Source organism: Prionailurus bengalensis, chromosome D2 (genome assembly GCF_016509475.1).
Source record: "Prionailurus bengalensis isolate Pbe53 chromosome D2, Fcat_Pben_1.1_paternal_pri, whole genome shotgun sequence".
NCBI classification, from domain to species: domain Eukaryota; kingdom Metazoa; phylum Chordata; class Mammalia; order Carnivora; family Felidae; genus Prionailurus; species Prionailurus bengalensis.
Window position 1 is genome coordinate 77,737,371 of NC_057351.1, and position 21,349 is coordinate 77,758,719.

Consider the following 21,349-nt stretch of genomic DNA (forward strand, 5'->3'; position numbering starts at 1 on the left):
GTTGCCTCTTTGGGCATAACAGTAAAACCCACAGCCTCCGTTTTCTGTCGTGACAGAATTGAAAGAATGTTCCCCATGAAGAGTAGTCTTTGGAACTTCTCTGTTTGAAAGGAACTCTGGAAGGTCTCATGCGGATATGGTGAAGATGGTGAGGAAGACATATAGTAGAGCAGCCCTTTCCAAGAAGAACGCGAGAGAACTTTCTGGAAGGGATGGGATTTTTACCTGAGCTTGTGCTTTAGCCCAAGAAAACCACTCAGGCTCCCGAGGGTGAGCATGTGGGGTTGAATGTTGGAGTCTGGAAGATTGATAGAACCCATCAGTCTTCTCCCCCTTCTCTATTCATCAAACGATTGAAGACGTTTGCCAGGACCTTTGCCCATGCCCTCTGAGGTGTCACGCCGCATGTGTTTATGGAGCCCTGGCTGTACGTAGGGCACACTGTGTGGCTGGAGAACAGAGTGCAGGTGCAGATACACGGATAGAGTGGGATGGGACAAGGATGCACCAAGGCTCCCACCTGCCAGCGGTCGAGAGAAGTCTGAGGGCCGGCTGGGACTGACCCTTCCAGGAGCTGGCCCAGGGCTGCGGCTTGATACCTGGGAGGCATTGAGAGAGCTGGGGAAGGTGGGGAGGTCGCCTGCTCGGCAGCGAGGTCACAGGGAGGACCCTGGCCCTGCTCAAGTACAGGGTGGAGCGTGTCACAGGATCAAGGCCAGGATATGGAATTGGGACTTCTTCCCGAAGGCAGTGGTCAGCTTTTGGAGCAAGGTCGTGTGACATCCAAGCTGTGTCTCCCACGCCCGGGGACGAGGATCCCGGATCTGTCGGAGCTGGTGGGGAATGTGCCAGCAGGGTGCCATTCGTGCCCGCACCTGGTCCTGTTTGCCGGCCGGATGTGCTGGTCTCGGGCTCACGCTCGCGTGTGGTCGCTGAACTTGGGCCACACGCAAGGGCTGAAATGGAACAGCTCCCAGCAACTGGAACCTTAGGGAGACGTCGGCGAGCACAGAGTGGTGTGACGTGGGTTGGACTTTGGGGGCCTCGGACGGAGGAGCAAGACGCAAGCAGGCGGTGGTAGTACAGTCAGAGCCGGCTCCCTAAAGAGAAGGTTCACGCGGTTTGGGGCAGCGGCCCGCAGCCCCCACCACGGTGTACTGGATGGCGGTGAAGGCCAGCGACTTGAAGAAACAGGACCTGGGCCTTCTCCATCTGTGTTTACATTCTTAGCGTTCCCCAGATGGAATTTTCTGTGATCTGACCTACTTTTCTTTAGCATGTGTGCTTGGGCTAATTAGCAGTGCAGGGGTCCATCGGTCCTGTTTGGAGAGCATGGCTGCTATGGCAACTGGGGACATCTCCACGGCCGCAGGCGAAGGGAGAGCGGCCCAAGTTTGTTTCTCTTGCAGTCCCAGAGGTGTTTCAACTTGCTCCCCGACCTTGACTGTGGCCCAGTGGGATTTAAAAGTCTCTAGCACATAGTTTATCTCTCAGGCACAGAGATTTGGCAGGTCGGCCGATCTTTCTGGTATGGGTCAGTAAGTAACTTGAGGACAGACTTGTCTTACTCAACGTTTATAGGCCAGGTACATGGCAAGGGTGTTAATATGTGTTGAATTGCTAATTGTTTTAGAAATCATGGGTGCATCCCTCGATTTATCCAGGTTTCGAGGGTGTCTTGGGGACATGACTAGGAGGGTCGGCAGTGGGGCCGGTCGAAGGGGACTTAGCTTGCCAGCAGGGTCCCGGAATATGTGTGCGGTGATCCAGAGGGCCCAAGAGGGGCTGAGTTCACGGTTTCATTGCAGCCATTGCTAGAAGCTTCAGGGATCACTGGTTTGCTGTAGAGGGGACACGCTGTGCCTGGGGCAGGGAAAAGTCTGGAGAACCAGCTGGGAATGAAGAGATGGGAAGGAAGGCAGCACCTCCAGAAGAAAGATCAGGAGTAAGCAGAGGGGAACCGTGCATGGCGTCTGTAGGCTCAGCTGCAGACAATAGCGTGGCCGGGTGGGTGCTCACTGCAGGTGTGGATAGCTGAGGGAGTGAGTGCTTGGAGTGCTAACCGCTGGCATTTTAGTAATTTCAGATGGAATCTGTGCTTTCTCGCTGTGCGAACCCACGATTTAACCTTTGCGGAACGGTTTGGGGTGGGACGGGGTGAGGGAGGGAGGGGGGTGAGGCAGGAGTGGGGTGTAGGGGGTGGTGTCTGTGTTATATGCAGTTCTCGTGATAAACCATGACCCGGGGCTGGGTCTACAGAGCATTGACGCTGGGTCGGATGATGGCTCTGGACTGCTGTTGTTTTGAGTTTCCTTGGTCTGGCTTGAATGGTTTGTCTATCTTTTCGCTTTTTTCTTTTAAGTTTATTTATTTTTGAGAGAGAGAGAGAGAGAGAGAGAGAGAGAGCGCGCGCAGGAGGGGCAGAGAGAGAGGGAGAGAGAGAATCCCAAGCAGGTTCTGCATTGCCTGCACGGAGCCTGACGTGGGGCTCAAACTCACAAACCGTGAGATCATGACCGAACCGAAATCAGAGGGGGAGAGAGAGAGAGAGGTAGAGAGGGGAGCGTGAGCGCCTGAACAGCAGCAGGCCCTTGTGGCCCTTGTCCCCTGGAGTCGCTCTCCCTCCCCTGCTTTTTTTAGTTTGACGTTTTCTGTCCGCTGAATTACTAGGTAACCAAGTTTGTTTTAATCATGTGCCAGCTGAGCATCAAGAGGCCCTAAACGAAGATGTCAGAAGTTCTTCTGTAAGCACACAACACAAGACTCGTGACGTTTGGACTTCCGTGGCATCCACCTCACCGGTGCCCACATCGTATTTGTTTTTCCCCGCGTTCTTGGTGGCGTTTTTGGCATCACTAAGTCGGTGGCAGCCTGCTAAGTGAAGTGTCACTGTGTCATGACATTTGAGTTGTTGGGATTCCACATAAGAGGATCTCATTTTATCGCCTCCTTATTTCCTTAAGGGCACTCTAGTTTAGGGGAAGATGCTTCTCATCAAGAAGGAAAGAAAGTTAACACTGCCCGGCACCAGTCAGGGGCCTGGTCCTGGGACCCTATATATATACGCACACATACATAAAATTTTCTTTAATTTCCCAATACCTTGCAAAGTCCACACTTTCCCTCCTCTGCCAGCTGAGGAAGCAGGGCTCAGGATGGTTAAGGGGTTGGCTGCAGCCTATACCGCAAATGAAGAAGATGCCAGGCTTTGAATTCTGGTCTCATTTCAAAGGCCTCTCCTGTTTGCCCTCACCTGCTGAGGGTGAGGACCTTTGGATGGTTCTCTGCTTTCTCGCGTCATGAACCAAAAAGCTGATGAGTTCTGACTGTGGTTCTTCATTTTTTTTTTTTAACGCTTATTTATTTTTGGGACAGAGAGAGACAGAGCATGAACGGGGGAGGGTCAGAGAGAGGGAGACACAGAATCCGAAACAGGCTCCAGGTTCTGAGCTGTCAGGACAGAGCCCGACGCAGGGCTCGAACTCACGGACCGCGAGATCATGACCTGAGTCGAAGTCAGCCGCTTAACCGACTGAGCCACCCAGGCGCCCCTGGTTCTTCATTTTTGTAGTGCTGAGTTTGGCTAAAGCCCATACCCTTGGTGCCCAGGGAAGGGGTCGCTTTCCTCAAAATCTTGTCTAGGTTAGTGCTTATGAAATTTTTCAGCTCCAAGCAGTAAGGTTGCTTGGACTCCCAAGTGTACATGGGGCCCAAGAGATCTGCTTTCCGGCGGGAAACAAACCCTCAGGGTACCGGAGGCGAACAAATTGCGGGATCTTTGCCCCTAGATGACACCCTGCGCCGACAGTGAGTGACGGCTGCCCAGGACGTGCTTTCCAGAGCAAGCCTCATCGGGCCACCCAGACAGTTACCCTGCCTGAGAGATTGACATTAGCTGCCTTCATCGAAACGCAAAAGTAAACCTCCTCCGGGTTTCCTGCAAATTTCATGTTGTTCTGGGAAACAGTTTTGATTCTCTGGCGTTTTGTTTGACAATAATCTTAAGCAGGCACAGGAGAAAGCCAGTCGGCCACGAAGTCTAGAACTATCCTGACGTTATGAGCGGCAACCTCAAAAGTCCCTGGCCAAACATCCTTGCCACAGCTTCAGAAAACACTCAGGGTATTGGAGGAAATTTCTAAATGCTTTGAGCAGTTCTGTGTTCGTTTTATTTTTCTTTTGGCCACAGTTTAGATGCATTTTAAGCTTACTGTGCCATGGGGTGAAGACATGCCGGGAAAGTGTAGAAGGGTTTTCAGCTTATCATCAGGGGCTCGCTTTAATTCGGTTGCCAGCCTGTGTTTGGAGCGCACAGTGCAGTTGCATTGAAAGTAGAGCCGGGGCAAATGGTCAGGCTCCCAGGAGTGCCCCAAACTTTCGAACCTGTGAGAGATGGAACCCTTCTCTAGTAGCTTTTCGTGAGAAGGTCCCGGAGCCCAAGCCTTGAGCCTTTCTGAGCTAGCTGGAGCCAGGCGGGGGACCTGGCAAGCTGGGCATTGTTGCCCTAGCCAGGGCGGGGGCCGCGGTGATGGGGTGTGTTTGGAATCACAGAGTTGGGCCCTTTGGTTGTAGGTCACAGCAGGCTGTCTTTTCCCTGGTCACCCTGTGGCTTTCAGGGCTTGACACGGGCCTGTCAGCTTGCCTGGCCTCTGGTTAGGGGGAGCACCTGCTCAGGGCTTCTCGTGGAGAACTCACCTGGTGGCCAAAGGTGGGGTTGCAGACCTTGTGGCAGGCGGTGGGCTTCTTTCTCTCCACCTTGCCCACCCCCTACCAATTGTGTGAGCGAATCGGAGGCGGGACCGGGTTGCCTGTGAGCAGGGAGCCAGGCCCTGGGATCTCCCTGGTACAAGCCTCATCGGGCTCCGGGTCTGGCCACCGGCCTTAAGGAGGCAGAAGGGGACAGTTGGAAAACCGCACACGTCTTGCACATTTCCCGCCGCAGCCTGTTTACCTGCCCTCTCTCCCTCCACACACACACTGGTGCGAGGAAAGTCTATTCCCCTCCTTCTGGAGGGATGAGCCAGCCGGGGGGCGGGGTGGGGGAGGGGCGGTGGAGAATACCCCTACTTCTCCCTGCGGTCAGCTCGGCGGAGACCACCACGCCCCTCCCTCCTTGGGGCCGCGGGCTCCCCAGCCCGCAGTGTATTTGCATTTCAAAGCCACACAATGCGGTCGGTCGGGGCGAGGCAGGGGAGGCTGGGGGAGGCGGCGCGCACGCAGAGGGAGGGTCTTCGCGCTCCCTCCCCCGGCCCCGTTTCCGGAGCCTGCGCCGGAGCTTTGTGAAGATGCAGGCGTCGGGGCCGCTCGGCGATGATGACATCACCGTGTCACACACCGAAGCCGGGCTGCCGGGGGGTTTAGGAGCAGCTCCACTCGGACCACACCGGCGCTCACGCTCACACTCGCGCGCCCCGGGCCGAGCCGCGCGCGCCGGCCACACTCGCGCACACTCTTAGGCGCGCGCCGGACACACTCGCGCGCACACTTCCGCGGCGCTCGCTCCCCGGGCTCCGGCTTCGGCCCTAAGCCGCAGCTCCCCGCCGCCGCCGCCGCCACCGCCACGGATGCCAGCAGCTGCTCCTATCTGCAGTGCAGCAGCCCCGGCCGCCGGCCGGTCCGTCCCGGCTCCCGGCTGGAGGAATCGCGCCAGGACGCTGGCCCCGCTCGCGGCTAGTCTGCTCGCCAGGGCGCAGCGAGGATGGGAGGGTCGCAGTCCCTGCAGCCAGTCCCAACCAGCGACCCGAACCTGGAGGCTTCCGAGGCAATGTAAGTGCTCCGCGGGGCCGCCCGGAGGGCCCCCCCGCCCCCTACCCCGGGAGGAGGAGAGGCTGCCTGGGCTTTGTTAGTGTCGCCTCTCCAGATGCCCGTGCAGCCTGGAGCCCGGGCTGGCCCAGGGTTCTCGGCAGCCTTACATGGCTTTGCCTGGTGGCTGCTCCTTTTAGCATTTAGTCCTCCCTCTGGAATGAGCATCTGGCAGCCCTAGGACTGCCCCCCGCCTGCCCCCCACCCGGCAGAAATGACCCTCTGGCATTCGATTTCAGTTGTTCAGCGGCCCAGTGCATGTTCCGGGGCTCCTTCCATGAGCATCTTAACTCTGCACCCCCAGCACAGTGGTATTTCCTGCAACGGAACAGCCGGGCATCAACAAGGGCCTCTTGGGAAGAACCCTTGAGTGTGGCAGCTTGGTGCCCATGGAGACAGACCAGTTTAGGGGCAGCCAGTCGGCTGGCCAGGCAGATGGTGTGGATCATGGCTTGTAGACGTTCAGTCCTGTTAGCTTAAGCATCCGTATAGTCACTCTGGTGAGCATTGTGGAGGACAAGGCTGCTTGCTATTATTAGTCGAGCCAGAGGAAGTCTTGTCATTGGTCCATTGGTCAAGGCAGGGTTTGACTGCATTGATTCAGGAATCCAATCTTTTCTCCAAACCACAGAGCTGATGTGCTCAGAAGAGGCCTTTATCCTGGAATCCTTAGTATTGCCATTTCTGTATGGTCGTATCCATTTCCTTCCCAGGCATGTCTGGAGGATGGGGCTTATTGGGTAGATCTGGCTGCCGGGCACATTTCAGCAGGTCAGGCCGGCATCCGAGGTGGGCCTCCACATCCCAGGCTTACCTGCTCTACTTTCCCGAAAAGAAGAATGTGTTTCAGAAAAGAGTATTTTCTGGGCATCTGGGGGTGGGGCGGTAGGTAAAGTGATTGCTTCCTGAGAGCCACTGATGTGTAGATTAAAAGATTAGCAGGGATTGGTCTGGGTGTTGTAGTAGGGACAGGGTGCCATGTGGGGCTTCCTCACTGGTCCCCACGCCTGGGCTTCAATGAGGAGCTAGCTCAGCGCGGTGATGTAATGCTAGGCTGAGCCTCATGGTTTTCTAAGGCCCCGTCTCTTTAGCAGTGAACCATACTTAGGAGCAGGTGTGCACTGATCATTTGTCTTCCTCCTTGTAGCTTGGGAAAGCGTCATCTTACAACGGGAGGCACATCAAGGTGGAGACTTTTTTTTTTTTTTTAATGCTGTGAGCCTTGTACTACGCCTACCCTGTTTTTTGTCCCTGTGTCATATTGTTAGACGCTTGGAAATACGTATCACCAGAAAAGACTGCAGCCTAGGCAGAAGAGAACAACTTCAACCTATTTTTTAAAAGTCTGTGAACTGGAAATCAGTTCATCAGTGCTAATCACTAACTAATTGGTATCAGGACTCACGCCTGTCAAAGAGCCGTAAGAGGCTTGGAAAAGACAATGTGACCGCATGCTTGGGGAAAATATGCGCCTCGGCCATTCAGCTCACCGGTCCCCAACATCCCCGCCCTCTTTCCCCGTTGAGTTAATAAATGACCAGTATTCTGTTGGCTGAGGGCTGAGTTTGGGGAGATTCAATTAGGCAGAAGCTGCCTTTTGGATAAGGCCCCTACAGGTTGGTTCTGCCCTGTGGGGATAGTGGCGTTTGGGTACAAGTCCAGGCTGATCGGCCACATTGTGCTGAAGTCTGCTTATCAATATTGCGTGGTTGAGGTCGTTCCTGTGCGCCAGCCTGAGGCATCTCTCCCCAGAACTGCTACTTCTGCAGTCTCTAAATGGAGATCTTGAGGATAGTACGGATGCTCATTCACAGATCCCACCCTCCACCCCCTACTCTTTTTTTGTTTTTAAAAATGAAGAGAGGGGACATATTTGGGGCTGGTACCATTCCCAACAGTTATTTTTCTCTAAAACCCCATCTCTGCTGTCTGAATAACGAGGGGCTATTTTGCTACTGCCGAGTTGCTCGTTTCCAGTCTAGAGGTTTTAAGAAGTGTGTTAAGGGAGCGCCCCTCTTCCGTACAGGCACAAGCCTTGCACGATGGTGTGTATTTCCCTGCGCCTCAAAACGCACGCACAAGACAGTGCGGCACATGGTCCGTGGCGAAGAAGCTGCTGCTGCTCCTGCCGGGGTTGCTGGGGTAGAGGTGAACTTGGGGTGGACTTCTGCTGTAAGACCGTCCGTGACAACCGGAATCTAGAGTAAACCTTTGTCTGTTTTTCTCTGCCGAAAGATGGGCCGGAGTTGGGCACCCCCGCGGAAGAGTGAAACCAAAAGACAGAGGGAGGCAGGATGAGGTGGAAATGCATGCAGGAATTTTTTTAGCTTCAGGATTTCTTTCTTGCTTTCTGCTTTCAGGTGCCAGGTGCCTTTGGGCAGCGTTTGTAGCCCTGCCTGGTAGCTTCACGCTGTACAGAGTGCAGTAGGGTACGCAGGTGGGGGGTGGGGTAAGATCCAGAGTCCTGGGTCTCCCTCTTGGCTGGTAGAAACTTAAATCCTGGAGGGGCAGGAGGGCATGTGGGGCTGGGTGGGAGCCGGGGTGGGCGGGTGGAGGCTCAAGCATCGACCCTTCCCTTGCTCCTCCCAGGGTGGTCCCCAAACTGCTGCCTCGCCTTCTCCGAGGGGCTTGTTAACAAATGCACGGCCCCAGGCCCCTCCCCAGACCGGCCGAAGCAGACTCTCCATTTGAGCCAGAGATCTGTCGAGATGCCCGCTGAGCTGTCGACGAGAAAGTTTGAGAAGCCCTGAGCTAGCTCAGTGTCTCCATCCTGGTCGGTGAGGAAGTCTGGCCACTTCTCTGGCTGCTTCTTTCCTGTGTGGGAAAGAAGTTCCGGTAGCAACAGCGGCCACTGTTTCCAAACAGAACAGGGGAAGCTGGGAGAGGAGAAATCTGCTGCAGAAAACACTCGCTAACCAGCGCAGCCACGCTGGGAAGTGCAGGGAAAGGACAGGAAGTGCTACAGTTAAGTGTGGTCTCGGCTATTGATCAGACTTGCTTGTTCCTGCCTGTGCCTTCCTCCCGCGGCGGCGGCCCCTTGTGGCCCTGCTGCTGCTGCTGCTGAACGAAGTGGCCCGAAGTCCTTTATCTTGTGTTTAATTGGAGCTCCCACCCCCACCCCGTTCCGGGGGCTCCCGATCAGCTAGGGGGACCCATGCCCCCGTAGAGCAAAGTAGAAAGGCCAGGCTGGGTGGAGAGGGGCAGGATGGTGGCATACTCACCATGGAGGTTTTCTGCTCCCACCAAGAGAAGGAAGTGGCATCTGTCGGGGAGGAGAGAACTGGATTGGGAGCACCCTGGGGGAAAGCTGATGGGCTTGGGCCGGGATTTGACAAGCAGGTGGGGACGAGACTGATAGTTGAGAGAGTGCCCGAGGCCAGAGGCTCTGGTTCTGCCCCGCCTGCCTCGAGGGTTTCTCCAGGTGAGGTACCCTGTCTGTAAAGACTCAGAAGACGAAAGCACCCGCCCGTGGCCAAAGTGGATACACTGTGTGCCTGAAGTTTGCCGGCGTTTCAGTAGCTCAGAAGGCCAGAAAGGGCTGCTGGGGCTGCTGGTAGGCATCTATCTGACTGGAGGCCTCACCGGATCTCTTTCAAAGCCTTGTTTCTCGAGGTGACCCTTGGCTAAGTCATTGCCTCACGCGACCGCATCCCTGATGTGGGCTGCAGACAGCTTCTCGGTTCCAGGAAGCCGATTGCACTTTGGATGTTATCGTTGGACAGAATCAGTTGAGTTTTGTGCCCCCTAAAATGGAATGAGCTCCAAAGTTAGCTGTACAGTGGGAGTTGCCTGAGTCCCGAGGGAACCTCTTGGGTGCTGTCTTGATTCAGGTTGCTATGACAAAATACCACAGATCGGGGAGCTTAAGCAACAGACATTTGTCTCCAGACAGTTCTGGAGGCTGCAAGTCCCACATCAGGGTGCTGGCAGATTTGGGGTCTGGTGAGGACCCACTTCCAGGTTTAGAGATGGTTGTCTTCTCCATGCATCCCTGGCCATAGAAGAGAAAGCAGAGATTTGATCCTTTTGGGGGGGGGGGGAAGAGAGAGAGAGGGAGGAGGATGGAGAAGGGAGTATGGGGGTGGGAGGGAGGAAAGAGAGCGAGATGTGTCTTCATTTTTTTTAAAAACGTTTATTTATTTTGAGAGAGAGAGAGAGAAAGCACACACAAGCAGGGGCAGCGTAGAGAGAGAGGGAGAGAGAGAAGCCCAAGCAGGCTCCACTCTGTCAGTGCAGAGCCTGATGCGGGGCTCGAACTCATGAACCACGAGATCACGACCTGAGCCAAAATCAAGAGTCAGACGCTTAACCGACTAAGCCACCCAGTCGCCCTTGTGTCTTCTTTTAAGGGCACTGATACCATTCACGAGGGCTCCACCCTCATGGCCTAATTTCTTCCCAAAGGCCCTACCTCCAGATATCACCGCCCCGGGGGTTAGAGTTTCAACATACAGATTTTGGGGGGACACACACATTGAGGGCGAAAGCAAGCGCTTTTCCTCCGCCATCATTCCTCGGTGTCTCCAGCACGGCCCCTGCGGTCCTTTACTGCTTTCTCTGTGGGACTTACTTGCAGCCTTTCGCTACGGTGAGCTGAAGGCAGGAACCTTCCGGGGCCCTCCAGGGAGCTGCCAGTTGTCCAGGGAGTCATGCCATCCCTTTCTGCTGGGGCAGTGGGATGGAGCGCCCAGTCGTTACAGGGTGAGCAGACATGGCTGGCATATTTATCGGGTGAGTATGGGTACGTGTTACATCTGGGTCGGTGGAGTCCGGGCCACTCTCTCCCCATAGGCCCCGTGCCCCCATCCCCCTGTTTCTTTCCACCATCTGTGGCCTGTATTTTCTGTGGCTGTATCTTTGGTTGCCTAGGACCTACTTTAGCCTGACATCTGATTGGCTGTTCTTGCCAGATGGATTGCCCAGCGTTCCTGGGTGAGCAAAGGATATTGAATAATTCCATCCTTTCCCCCTTAAGATTGATGACGAGGACTTAGGCATTGGAAACAGTGGCTCCGTGAAAACCAATTGTTCATGGACTAATGCTTGTGTTTCAGATTGGACAGGAAGGAGTCTGGGGAGGACCGGTTGGCCACAAAGAGCTGGCTTAGTCAGAACTGCTCATACACACCCATCCCGCATCGGAAGCAGTGGCTCAGATGAACCCTGGTTCCGTTTATATTTACAGATTCCCTTTAGCCGTTGTTTCTGGAGAGCAGTTGTGTGCTGTTTGCGTCGCCGGACGTGGAAACGTATCTGGATTTTGCAGCGTGAAAGCCAAGAGTGCAAAGTTCTGCGGCCCTGAGTAGACTAGATTTAGCAGAAACTTCTGTGTTCTGGATGTTTTCCATTGTGGAAATATATGGCATCCATTAATCCTATGAGGCAGGCACTTCCAGCCCCATTTTAGAGGTGAGGAAACTGAGGCCTCTGGATGGCTTACAGCAAGGGCTCAGCAAACATTTTCCATAAAGGGCTGGGTAGTAAGTATTTTAGACTTTGCAGGCCATATGGTCTTTGTTGCAAGAACTCAGCTCTGCTGTTCAAGTGTGAAAGCAGTCCTAGACAATTAGGAAAACCGGTGTTCCAGTAAAGCTTTACTTACAAAAACAGGCGGTGGGTTGTAGCGGGCCGACCCCCTGGTCACACAGCTGGCCGGGACAGCGCTGGGATCCGTGCCCCCTACCTTCACGACTGTTTATGAGCACAGGGGTCCTCAGGTCTTTGGCCTGGGCCACATGCTTTGTCTCTCTGTGCTCTCTGCAAGCTGTCGCATGGGCTTAAATACTGTCACGTACTGAGAACCCCCTGGCTGATGCCCTTCCCCTTTCTCTGAGCACCCTGCTTGCCCAGCTGCTCACTTCGTATCTCTCAGGTTTCTGATGGAGGACCCAGGCTTAATGTGTCCCAGACTGAACCGATGGCCTTCCTCCTCTCAAACACAAAAAAATCTGTATACAAACCAACCCAGTCCCAGCCCAGCTCCCCATATCAGCACATGGCACCCCATCCAGCCAGCTGCTGCACCCAGAAAGTCTGGTTTCCTCCTCTTCCCGCTCCTTCCTTCTTCCTTAAACAGACTGATCAGGGCCCTTCCCCCTGTCTGCTTCCCACTGGTTTCCGCCTGAAGTCCCGCCTTCCCTGTGGGGGCCCCCGGGTCTGGCCTCCCGCCTCCCCTTACCAGCTGTTCTCCGGCCACACTGATCACCTGTCAGCTCTTTGAACGTGCAGTGCTCAAGTGCCTCAGAGCCTTTGCACGTGCTATGGGTCGTCCAGAAGGCATTCCGCACCGTGCCAGCCTGGCGGACACCATCTCCAGCTTCAAATCTTGACAGCTTTTCCTGCCGTTACTCTCCAGTGCTGTCCGATAGAACCTTCTGGGATGATGGAAAGTTCTGTCATCTGCACTTCCCAGTATGATAGCCACCTAGCCCCTGTGGCTGTTGAGCACTTGAAGTGTGGATAGTGCATGCAAGCAATTGCATTTTTTTTTTAATTTTTTTTTTTCAACGTTTATTTATTTTTGGGACAGAGAGAGACAGAGCATGAACAGGGGAGGGACAGAGAGAGAGGGAGACACAGAATCAGAAACAGGCTCCAGGCTCTGAGCCATCAGCCCAGAGCCTGACGCGGGGCTCGAACTCACGGACCGTGAGATCGTGACCTGGCTGAAGTCGGACGCTTAACCGACTGCGCCACCCAGGCGCCCCAAGCAATTGCATTTTATTTTATTTTGAATCTATTGTTGTTTAAGCTTATTTATTTATTTTGGGGAGGAGGGGCAGAGAGAGGGAGAGAGAGAGAGAAACCCAAGCAGGCTCCGTGCTGTCAGCACAGAGCTCGACGTGGGGCCTGATCTCACGAACTGCGAGATCATAACCCGAGCTGAAATCAGAAGTCAGGTAATTAACCGACTGCCCCACCCAGGTACCCCCAAGAAATTGAATGTTGTTTATTTATTTATTTATTTATTTATTTATATATTTTTTTAATGTTTGTTTATTTTTGAGACAGAAAATGCCCTGGGCTGTGCAGAGAGGAAGGCTATGTTCCCACTGCCACGCTTTTTCCAAAGTCCTTGCTGGCTCCTTTCCTTGTACCGCCTCTCCCTGGACATAGTCCAGCTAATCGGGCCCCCACTGCGTTCCGTTCTTTGCATCTTGGTCCTAGATAGGCTTGGGAGGGCGTGCTTAACGGATCTGGGAAGGCCCCTGGCGTCCCCAGCAGCGAGGTTGGGCTCTGCTCTTCAGGCTTCAGAGAGAGAGACAGAGCACCAGTGGGGTAGGGTAGAGAGACAGGGAGACACAGAATCCGAAGCAGGCTCTATGAGCTGTCAGCACAGAGCCCGACGTGGGGCTCGAACTCACAAGCTGTGAGATCACGACGTGAGCCGAAGTCGGACATTCAACCGCCTGAGCCACCCAGGGGCCCCAAGAAATTGAATTTTGGGTTTTAATTAAAAGAGTCACGCATGGCAAGAGGCGATTGATTGTATTGAACACCGCAGCTCTATATCATTCTGTTGTATGAGTTCTTCATAATGCTCTGCAAAATATATAGTTATTGATTTGTCTCTTGTTTTTATTTAAAAACTTTTTTTTAACGTTTATTTTTGAAAGAGAGGCAGAGTGTGAGTAGGAGAGGGGCAGAGAGAGAGGGAGACACAGAATCTGAAGCAGGTTCTAGGCTCCGAGCTGTCAGCACAGAGCCCGATGCAGGGCTCACTCTCATGAACCGTGAGATCATGACCTGAGCCAAAACCAAGAGTTGGACACCTAACTGACTGAGCCACCCAGGTTACCCTGATTGATCTCTTTGAACTGTTCTTTATCAGAGTGGAAGCAACCTGAGGGCGTTGTATTTATTGTGCTTGTCCCCAGTATCTAGCACAGTGCTGAGCACGTAGTACGCACTCAGTAAATAGCTTGTTGAATGAATAAATGCATGAAGAGATGGATAGTCTTACTGGCAGAAACAATCCTAGGCACGTCTGCTCCACACTGAGCTGTGCTGAGGGGCCCTGCAGCCGGGGACTTGGAGGGGCAGGAGAGGCTTGGCTCGACCTCGGGTGTTAAGGTTCTGCGGGCCCCACGTGAGGACGGGACCCACTGCCACGAGGATGGCCGGTTCAGTGCTCTGCCTGCCTGTCTCCCCTACGTGACTCTGCCTCGATGCCCTTGCCCAGAGCATCCCAAGCAAGGGCACTGCAGGCTGCAGCGGATGGCAGGTCACTCAGTGACAGGTCATGGCCCTGCTGTCTCCCCCTGTCTCCTCCTGGATGGTTTGCTCTTCTTAGAGGACTGTGCACTCAGCCCTCTCCGTTCTGCCGTGTCTTTTGGCCGTGGCTTGGCTGGTGTCTCTTGCCTGCCTTCCTCTCCATCCACCTGAGGACGCTGCTCCTCCTGGAGGGGGGAGGGGGACAGGGCGACAGGGCGGCTGCCGCCCGAGCTGCAGAGGCTTACAAGGAGACTGGGGGGGCAGCAGCGCATTACCTTTGCTTCTGCCTTCTTCGCCCTTGCAAAGGAGAGCAGCTCCTGGGGCCAGGAAGGTGCATGCCCCCACCCCCGGCCCCTCCACTGTGAAGTAAAGAACCCTTTGGGGAGGTGGGCTTCTCGGAGCTCTTTTTGCACCTGCGAGCGCTCCTTACTTAGAACCGTTGTTTCTGGGTTGGCCGCTTCCATGGTTTACTCTGCTTTGTCCTTAAATGGAAGCAGCAGCAGCCTCTGGCTCTGGGCAGAGCATTGGGAGCTGGAGGTGGGGGCAGGGGTGGGGGGTAGGGGTGGGGGCTGGGGTAGGGAGGTAGAGGTGGGAGCTGGGGATGGGGGCAGGGGTGGGGGGTAGGGGTAGGGGTGGGAGCTGGGGGTAGGGGCTGGGGGTAAGGAGGTAGAGGTGGGAGCTGGAGGTGGGGGCAGGGGTGGGGGGTAGGGGTAGGGGTGGGAGCTGGGGGTGGGGGCTGGGGGTAAGGAGGTAGAGGTGGGAGCTGGGGATGGGGCAGGGGTGGGGGGTAGGGGTAGGGGTGGGGGCTGGGGGTAGGGTGGTAGAGGTGGGAGCTGGGGATGGGGGCAGGGGTGGGGAGGCCCCATCCTCAGTTTGCTCTGTGTCCTTGTACAGCTGATGCTGACGACTCAGGCTGTTGGGTCCAGTTTGCCGTGGGCATCTGGGCTTCACTTACTCCGGGGTGTTTGTGGAGACTCGGAGTCTGAGAACTTTATAGCTGAGCCATCAGGGCCTGAGAAGTCACAGGGGGCTTATTCTTAATGCAACCTTGTTTCAAATTCCACAAGCACATCATTGGTGAAACACCACTCAGGCCTTTCTTGCTGGTCTTTTCTTTTTTTTTGATAGAGAGCTTGAGTGCCAGTGTGTGCACCTGCCGGGGAGGGGCAGAGAGAGAGAGAAATGGTGCCTGACTCGGGGCTCGATCTCCCCAACTGTGAGATCATGACCTGAGCTGAAATTAAGAGTCGGACGCTTACCTGACTGAGCCATCCAGGGCCTGCTGGTCTTTATTGAGCATGACTCAGGTAGTCAAAATTTTTTATCTCTTCCCATTAACTTCCAGTTTGCTAAAAAAATATATACATTTATTTTTATTATTATTATTTTTAATGTTTGTTTATTTTTGAGAGGGAGAGAGAGTGTGAGTGAGGGAGGGGCACAGAGAGGGTGAGACACAGAATCTGAAGCAGGCTCCAGGCTCAGAGCTGTCAGCACAGAGCCCACAGTTAGCGTGCGTCTTTGCTCTAAACTGTCATTTTTCTTTTTTTGGTTTTCTGATTCCTCCCCTCTCCTCAGGGAGGTTCTAAAGATAAGTTTCCAAGAAAGGTGGCTGTTTATTTATTCTGTTCATCCTGAGTGAGCAGTGGCTACAGATACGGCATTTGTCGAGGTTGAAGCTTGACGCTTGTTAAAGCTAGGGCTGCTCTCTGTCTGGGCTGGGGGAGAAAGTCCAGTGGAAGAGAGTGTCACAGTGAGACTTGCCACCCTGTGTGTGGCGGCTCGCCGTGTCTCCTGGAGCTCTCCCGTGCAAGCACCACCTTTAATGGGGATCAGATCTGGGTCTCGGGACCTTCAGGAACAGTCTGATCAAAGGGGCTCCAGCATCTGAGAATTACTCCTCTTTGCCATTCACCAGGGCCCTGGTGGAAGTTGCTGGTGGCTAATTGTTCTACTTTGGAGGGACATGCCTGGCGTGCCCTGTGAGTATTTTCCAGGAAGAAGGCGGAGAGGCTGGCCTGGCTTTAGGGAAAACATCTGTAGACTTGTAGGTTGTGTGTGGGATTTCCTGGCCCAGCCTCGTTCGGAAGTGGGTCCTGTGACTGTGTTCATTTCCCTTAATGTTCGAGGGGAGAAAGAGTGGCCCCAAGACACTGAAGGGCAGGGCTGGGGGGAAGAGGCCATCACAGCATCAGTGTCTGAGGGACTCTGCTCTTGGGGAAGGAGGAGGAGGGGCCGGAGGGCAGAGTGTGTGTGAGGCAGCGGGGCGGGAGCGTAATGCCAGCCCGGCCCGCGGGGCACTACCGCCCGAGTCTAGTCGGCATCGAGTTTCGCTTCCTCCTAAACCAGTGACTGGCAAAGTCTCTAAGTCTAAGCGGAAAGTTTTATGACCAGGAACACAGGGTCTGAGGGGCTGTCCCTGGGCGGAGGTGCACCCAGAACGTTCCTTCCTCAGAAGGGCTCTGCCTGTGGACTTAGCCGGGTACCTTGGGTAGAAGGCACAAAAACCATGTGAAGTAACTTAAAGACGAGAGAATGTATGTGTCCTATGACTGACAGGTAGGGTTCTTCCAGCAGTGATTATCAAGATGGCTTTGGAAAAAAGGACCCCTCTCCCCCACAAAAACAAACAAACAAACAAAACTGAGAAAAACCCCAGAACAACCTAGAGCAATAGAGTTGGTGGCCTTTAGAATCACTTTCTTTGAGGGGCACCTGGGTGGCTCAGTTGGTTGAGCGTCCGACTTCGGCTCAGGTCATGATCTCGCGGTCTGTGAGTTCGAGCCCCACGTCGGGCTCTGTGCTGCCAGCTCAGAGCCTGGAGCCTACTTTAGATTCTGTCACCCCCTCTCTCTTTGCCCCTCCCCCGCTTGTGCTCTGTCTCTCTCTCTCTCTCTCCGTCAAAAATAAAATAAACATTAAAAAAAATGAAAAAAAAAGAATCACTTTCTTTGATGTACGGCAGGGGACCTACACCTGGGGCTGCCTCGGGCTCCCTCTCTGACCTGAGGCTGCAGCTGCTGGGGGAGCTGAGTGCCACGGCCTCTGGGACTGTCTGCACGGACCTAGAGCCACATCGGGGAGGCGAGGAACCTGGGGAGCACTGGGGTGCTTGGCTGGCCTCTGGACTGGTCTTGAACAGCTCAGCTCGTGTCTCCTGCCCTCACTGGGGTGTCGTGGGAGGCGAGCCTGCTCCTGGGACAGCTCTTAGGTGTTTTGACACCTGTAGGGAATATCTTAAGTCACCAGACTGGAGATACGTGACCTAAAGCAGAGGGAAGGGGAAGGGGAAGGGGCAGGAGGAGGGCCGTCGGGCCTGGCTGGAAGCTTCCGGCAGTGTTCCCCCAGGATTTTTGCTGTTGATGGTATCTGATGCTAGACAGAAGTGGAGTCAGTGGGAAAGGGCTCCAGGTAAGAAAGGACAAGGCGTACCTTGGTGGCAGATGGTACCTGGAGGTGCTGTCTATGAGGATGAGGGAAAGCAGGGCTTGAGAAGTGGAGAGGTGCTTGTTCCTGATGTCTGTCACGTCCATTTGTTCTAGTGACAGATGAGACAAGGGCGTGTTGGCGCCCACCCCTCTCTGGGGGGTAGCTCTTAGCACCCAGTCTAACTGCACGGTTCTGGGGCTGCCCCCAGACTCCAGAGTCACGGCAAGGTCGAGCCAGGGCCCTGTGGTCACCAGCCACCTGCTCCCATGCACAGGGCAGTGGGCAGGGGGCTGAGCGGAGGCTGTAGCCAGCAGTGTTCTTCTGGCCACTTTCTCCCTCCCTCATGTAGGCCCTGAGCCCCGGCTCTTCACGTGACCTCGGTGGACCAGAGGAGGGTTCTTTCTCCTTACTGGAAGACCGTGTGACTGTGGGTCCCTGTCTGTGACCAGCATATCGTACATGGACCAGAGAGCTGGGTGGCATTGGACTGAGGGGGTGCCTGATGAACTGACCTACTGCTCCCAAGAAAAAGCGGGGAGAGCCTGCGCGGGTCATCACCGGCCAGCCCAGCTCCACTGTTGGGAACAGTATAAAGTTCGACAAATTCCACCTTTAGAAAGCTAGTGGGCCACAGCACTGGCTCAGTGCAAAGCTGTCCTGGGTTCCTGGGCGTGTGGCATTGCGGGTCCACGCGGTGCCCTTGGAGGCTCAGTTACGACATCCGTGAAATGGGGCCGATACCCCATCCCCCTCTCTGTTGAGTCTACAGATAAAAAAGAATGCATGCTCATGTTGGGGACTCTGGAGAAGAAATGACAAATAAAATGTTTGAGTACTGTGCCTGTGGCTTTTAGTTTTAGTTTTAGTTTTTTATATATAGCATCATTCCTAGTGAAGTCTGCTGAAGAAACCCTGAAATGTTGCCGCTTTGTGCCAAAGGATGCATTAGTGTCACTCTTCAAGGAAACCCCTTAGTGCCTGTGAAGTGGAAAAGGTGCTGAACCTCAGAAACCAGTTTGCTCAGATGGGCTTTCTCGAATAACACACTTTCCGCCCTGTGTTCACTCTCCTGGCTTTATGCTGTGCATTTCCCAATCTATGCTTGAAATATATATTGTATTAATTATATTACACCATATTACATCATATTTATTATATTATATTATATTATATTATATTATATTATATTATTTATATTATATCGTATCATATCATACAATGCTATACTATGTTGTGTTATATTCATAATCTCCTGAAAACTGGTTTTCTCCAACCTCTCCAAATGTAACCATCTCTTCTAAAGCTCAGGGCTTGGGGCGTCTGGGTGGCTCAGTCGGTTAAGCGGCCGACTTCGGCTCAGGTCACGATCTCGCGGTCCGTGAGTTCGAGCCCCGCGTCGGGCTCTGTGCTGACAGCTCAGAGCCTGGAGCCTGTTTCAGATTCTGTGCCTCCTTCTCTCTCTGACCTTCCCTCATTCATGCTCTGTCTCTCTCAAAAATGAATAAACAAAAAAAACATTTTTTTTAATAAAAAAATAATAAAAGTCAGGGATTAAATTAATCCTGGCATGGTGTGTGGAAGGGAACCAGGGGTATGGGGGTGATTGGGTACAGGCTTTCCTGGAGACGGTATAAATTGCCCGACGCTCAGGGGCCCTGGGCAGTATTTCCCTCATACTCAGATGTAATATTTCACTGGTAAACGTTCAGCGGGGATAAAATAATGGAGGGCTGCATGGAGGAGGGGACACTTCCGCTGAGCCTTTCTGAGCAGGTCTCTGTTGGGCAGGAAGAAGCAGCGAGAGAAAGCGCAGAGGTGCTGGAAAGACCTGGGGGACTGGTGGAGGGCAGGGTGTGGGGTTTGGCTTGAGTGCACAGAGCAAGAGCGGGAGGCGGGATCAGAGGAAAACGTCAGGGGCCAAGTCGTGGAAGGCCTCGTGAGGCGCTGAGGAATTCGGACAGCCTCTGAAGGAGTTAAGAGGGGCGTCACGTGACCAGATTTGGGTTTAGGTTCGAGGAGAAAAGGAGAAAACAGCCCACCTTTGTTTCTTCATCTTGGTCTGTGTCACACAAGTGACTAGAATTCGGAGTTTCCAGATGTGTTACTTGAGACACTGGGTGGGGGCACCTGGGTGGCTCAGTCGGTTAAAGCATCAACTTCAGCTCAGGTCATGATCTTGCAGTCCAGGAGTTTGAGCCCCGCGTCGGGCTCTGTGCTGGCAGCTCGGAGCCTGGAGCCTGCTTCGGATTCTGTGTCTCCCTCTCTCTCTGACCTTCCCCCCATTCATGCTGTCTCTGTCTCAAAAATAAATAAACGTTAAAAAAAATAAAAAAAGACACTGGGTGGCCTCTGTATGGGTCCTTCTTTATAGAATTAAAAGCCAGCCTAGGGTCTGACCCTAGGAAGCCAGAATGTGTGTGCAGGCAGGCGGACCCGGTTAGCTAACAAGGAAGGCAGTAGGAACCTAAGGATTTTGTTTTTTAAATTTTATTATTATAGTTTTCATGTTTATTTTTGAGAAAATGAGACAGAGCACGAGTAGGGGAGGGGCAGAGAGAGAGAGGGAGACACAGAATTTGAAGCAGGCTCCAGGCTCTGAGCTATCAGCACAGAGCCTGATGTGGGGCTTGAACTCATGAACCGTGAGATCATGACCTGGGCCGAAGTCGGACGCTCAACAGACTGAGCCACCCAGGCGCCCCCCCCTTTTTTTTTAATGTTTGTTTATTTTTGAGAATGGGGGAGGGGCAGAGAGAGATGGAGACAGAGGATCTGAAATGGGCTCTGCACTGACAGCAGAGAGAGCCTGATGCAGGGCTCGAACACACGAACCGTGAGGTCATGACCTGAGTGGAAGTTGGAATCTCAGTGGACTGAGCCACCCAGGCACCCCAGGAACCTAAGGATTTTGGAAAGAGCGGCGTGTCGGGAGGCTGAAAGGGAGAGAAAGGCAACCCCGAGAGGAAGATGCAGCTGTAGGAGGTGATGAGGGGTCTGTGCCCGGGACCCTCTGAAACTAGAAAGGGACGGGAGGCTCCCCACTGAGGTTTTCTAAGCAGAGAGGACAATGAAATGGGGAAAGGCTAAGCCCCAGGCCTGGTGAGCTGTGACCAAGTCAGTGGGATTCTTCTGCAGCAGGAAGAAGGGATTTGGGGGGTGGTGTGGACGCGAGGGTGTCCAGGCTCCAGGCTCCTGTGGGAGCTCCAGACCCGGACTGCGCACTCAGAATTCTCCGGGTAGACGAAGGAGCAGCATCTCAGTCTTTGAGAGGCCCCCCAAGCCCTGAGTTTACCTGGGGCACACGCATCAGGAAGCAGTCTGCATTTCCTCTTCTCTGGGACCTGGAAAGAGCTAAGCTGGAAAACTTGATGCACGGGGGTAGGAGGGGTCGGCTCACCTCTGGACGTCCGCAGAAGGGCACCCTCTACCTGCTGAGAATCCCTTGCTCTGAGTGACGTGGGTTCTCTCCTCGTCTCTCTCCTTCCTTCTCTTTCTGAGGCATTGCTTCCACGTCCCGGGGTGAAAATTGGTGTCTAGGCGAAAAAACCGAGGATTTGTGGGGCCTCCGTCTTGAAAGGGTGCCTGGGGAATGAGTGGCTGGTTATTTTTCTGTATCTCAGTATTTTAGTATTGGCAGAAATGCTGGTTTTCCATCACTGATGTCTTTGCTGTGGGTTTTCTATTGACTTAAGTTTAGAGGCTGTGGAATGATGATTTGGTCGATGGATTTCCATCATCGAGTCTGATCTTGAGCTGGCCAATCCTTTCAGTGTTGTGTTGAACTTTACCACCTAAACCAAGCAGATGAATCCCACCCCCACCCCCCCCATGGGGTTGGCTTTTGAAGGAAGCGTGATGTGGAAATGTCAAGAGTCAGACCTTTTCCATCTTCGTTTTGGGCAAA

At 53.9% G+C, this 21,349-nt stretch overlaps 1 protein-coding gene across 21 annotated transcripts in view; it reads left to right on the forward strand.

Annotated features, from left to right (window-relative positions):
- Positions 1–21,349, forward strand: part of TACC2 (transforming acidic coiled-coil containing protein 2) — a 212,722-nt gene that overhangs the window by 124,411 nt on the left and 66,962 nt on the right. For 5 of the 21 annotated variants that reach the window (XM_043597754.1, XM_043597760.1, XM_043597749.1 and 2 more), the window contains exon 1: positions 3,349–5,766. The exons of the other annotated variants lie outside the window; for them this stretch is intronic. In XM_043597754.1, coding sequence (XP_043453689.1) covers positions 5,699–5,766 — 68 coding nt within the window. In that variant the 5' untranslated portion in view covers positions 3,349–5,698. Of the gene's footprint in view, positions 1–3,348; positions 5,767–21,349 lie in introns of those variants that run through there. 21 annotated transcript variants of the gene reach the window in all.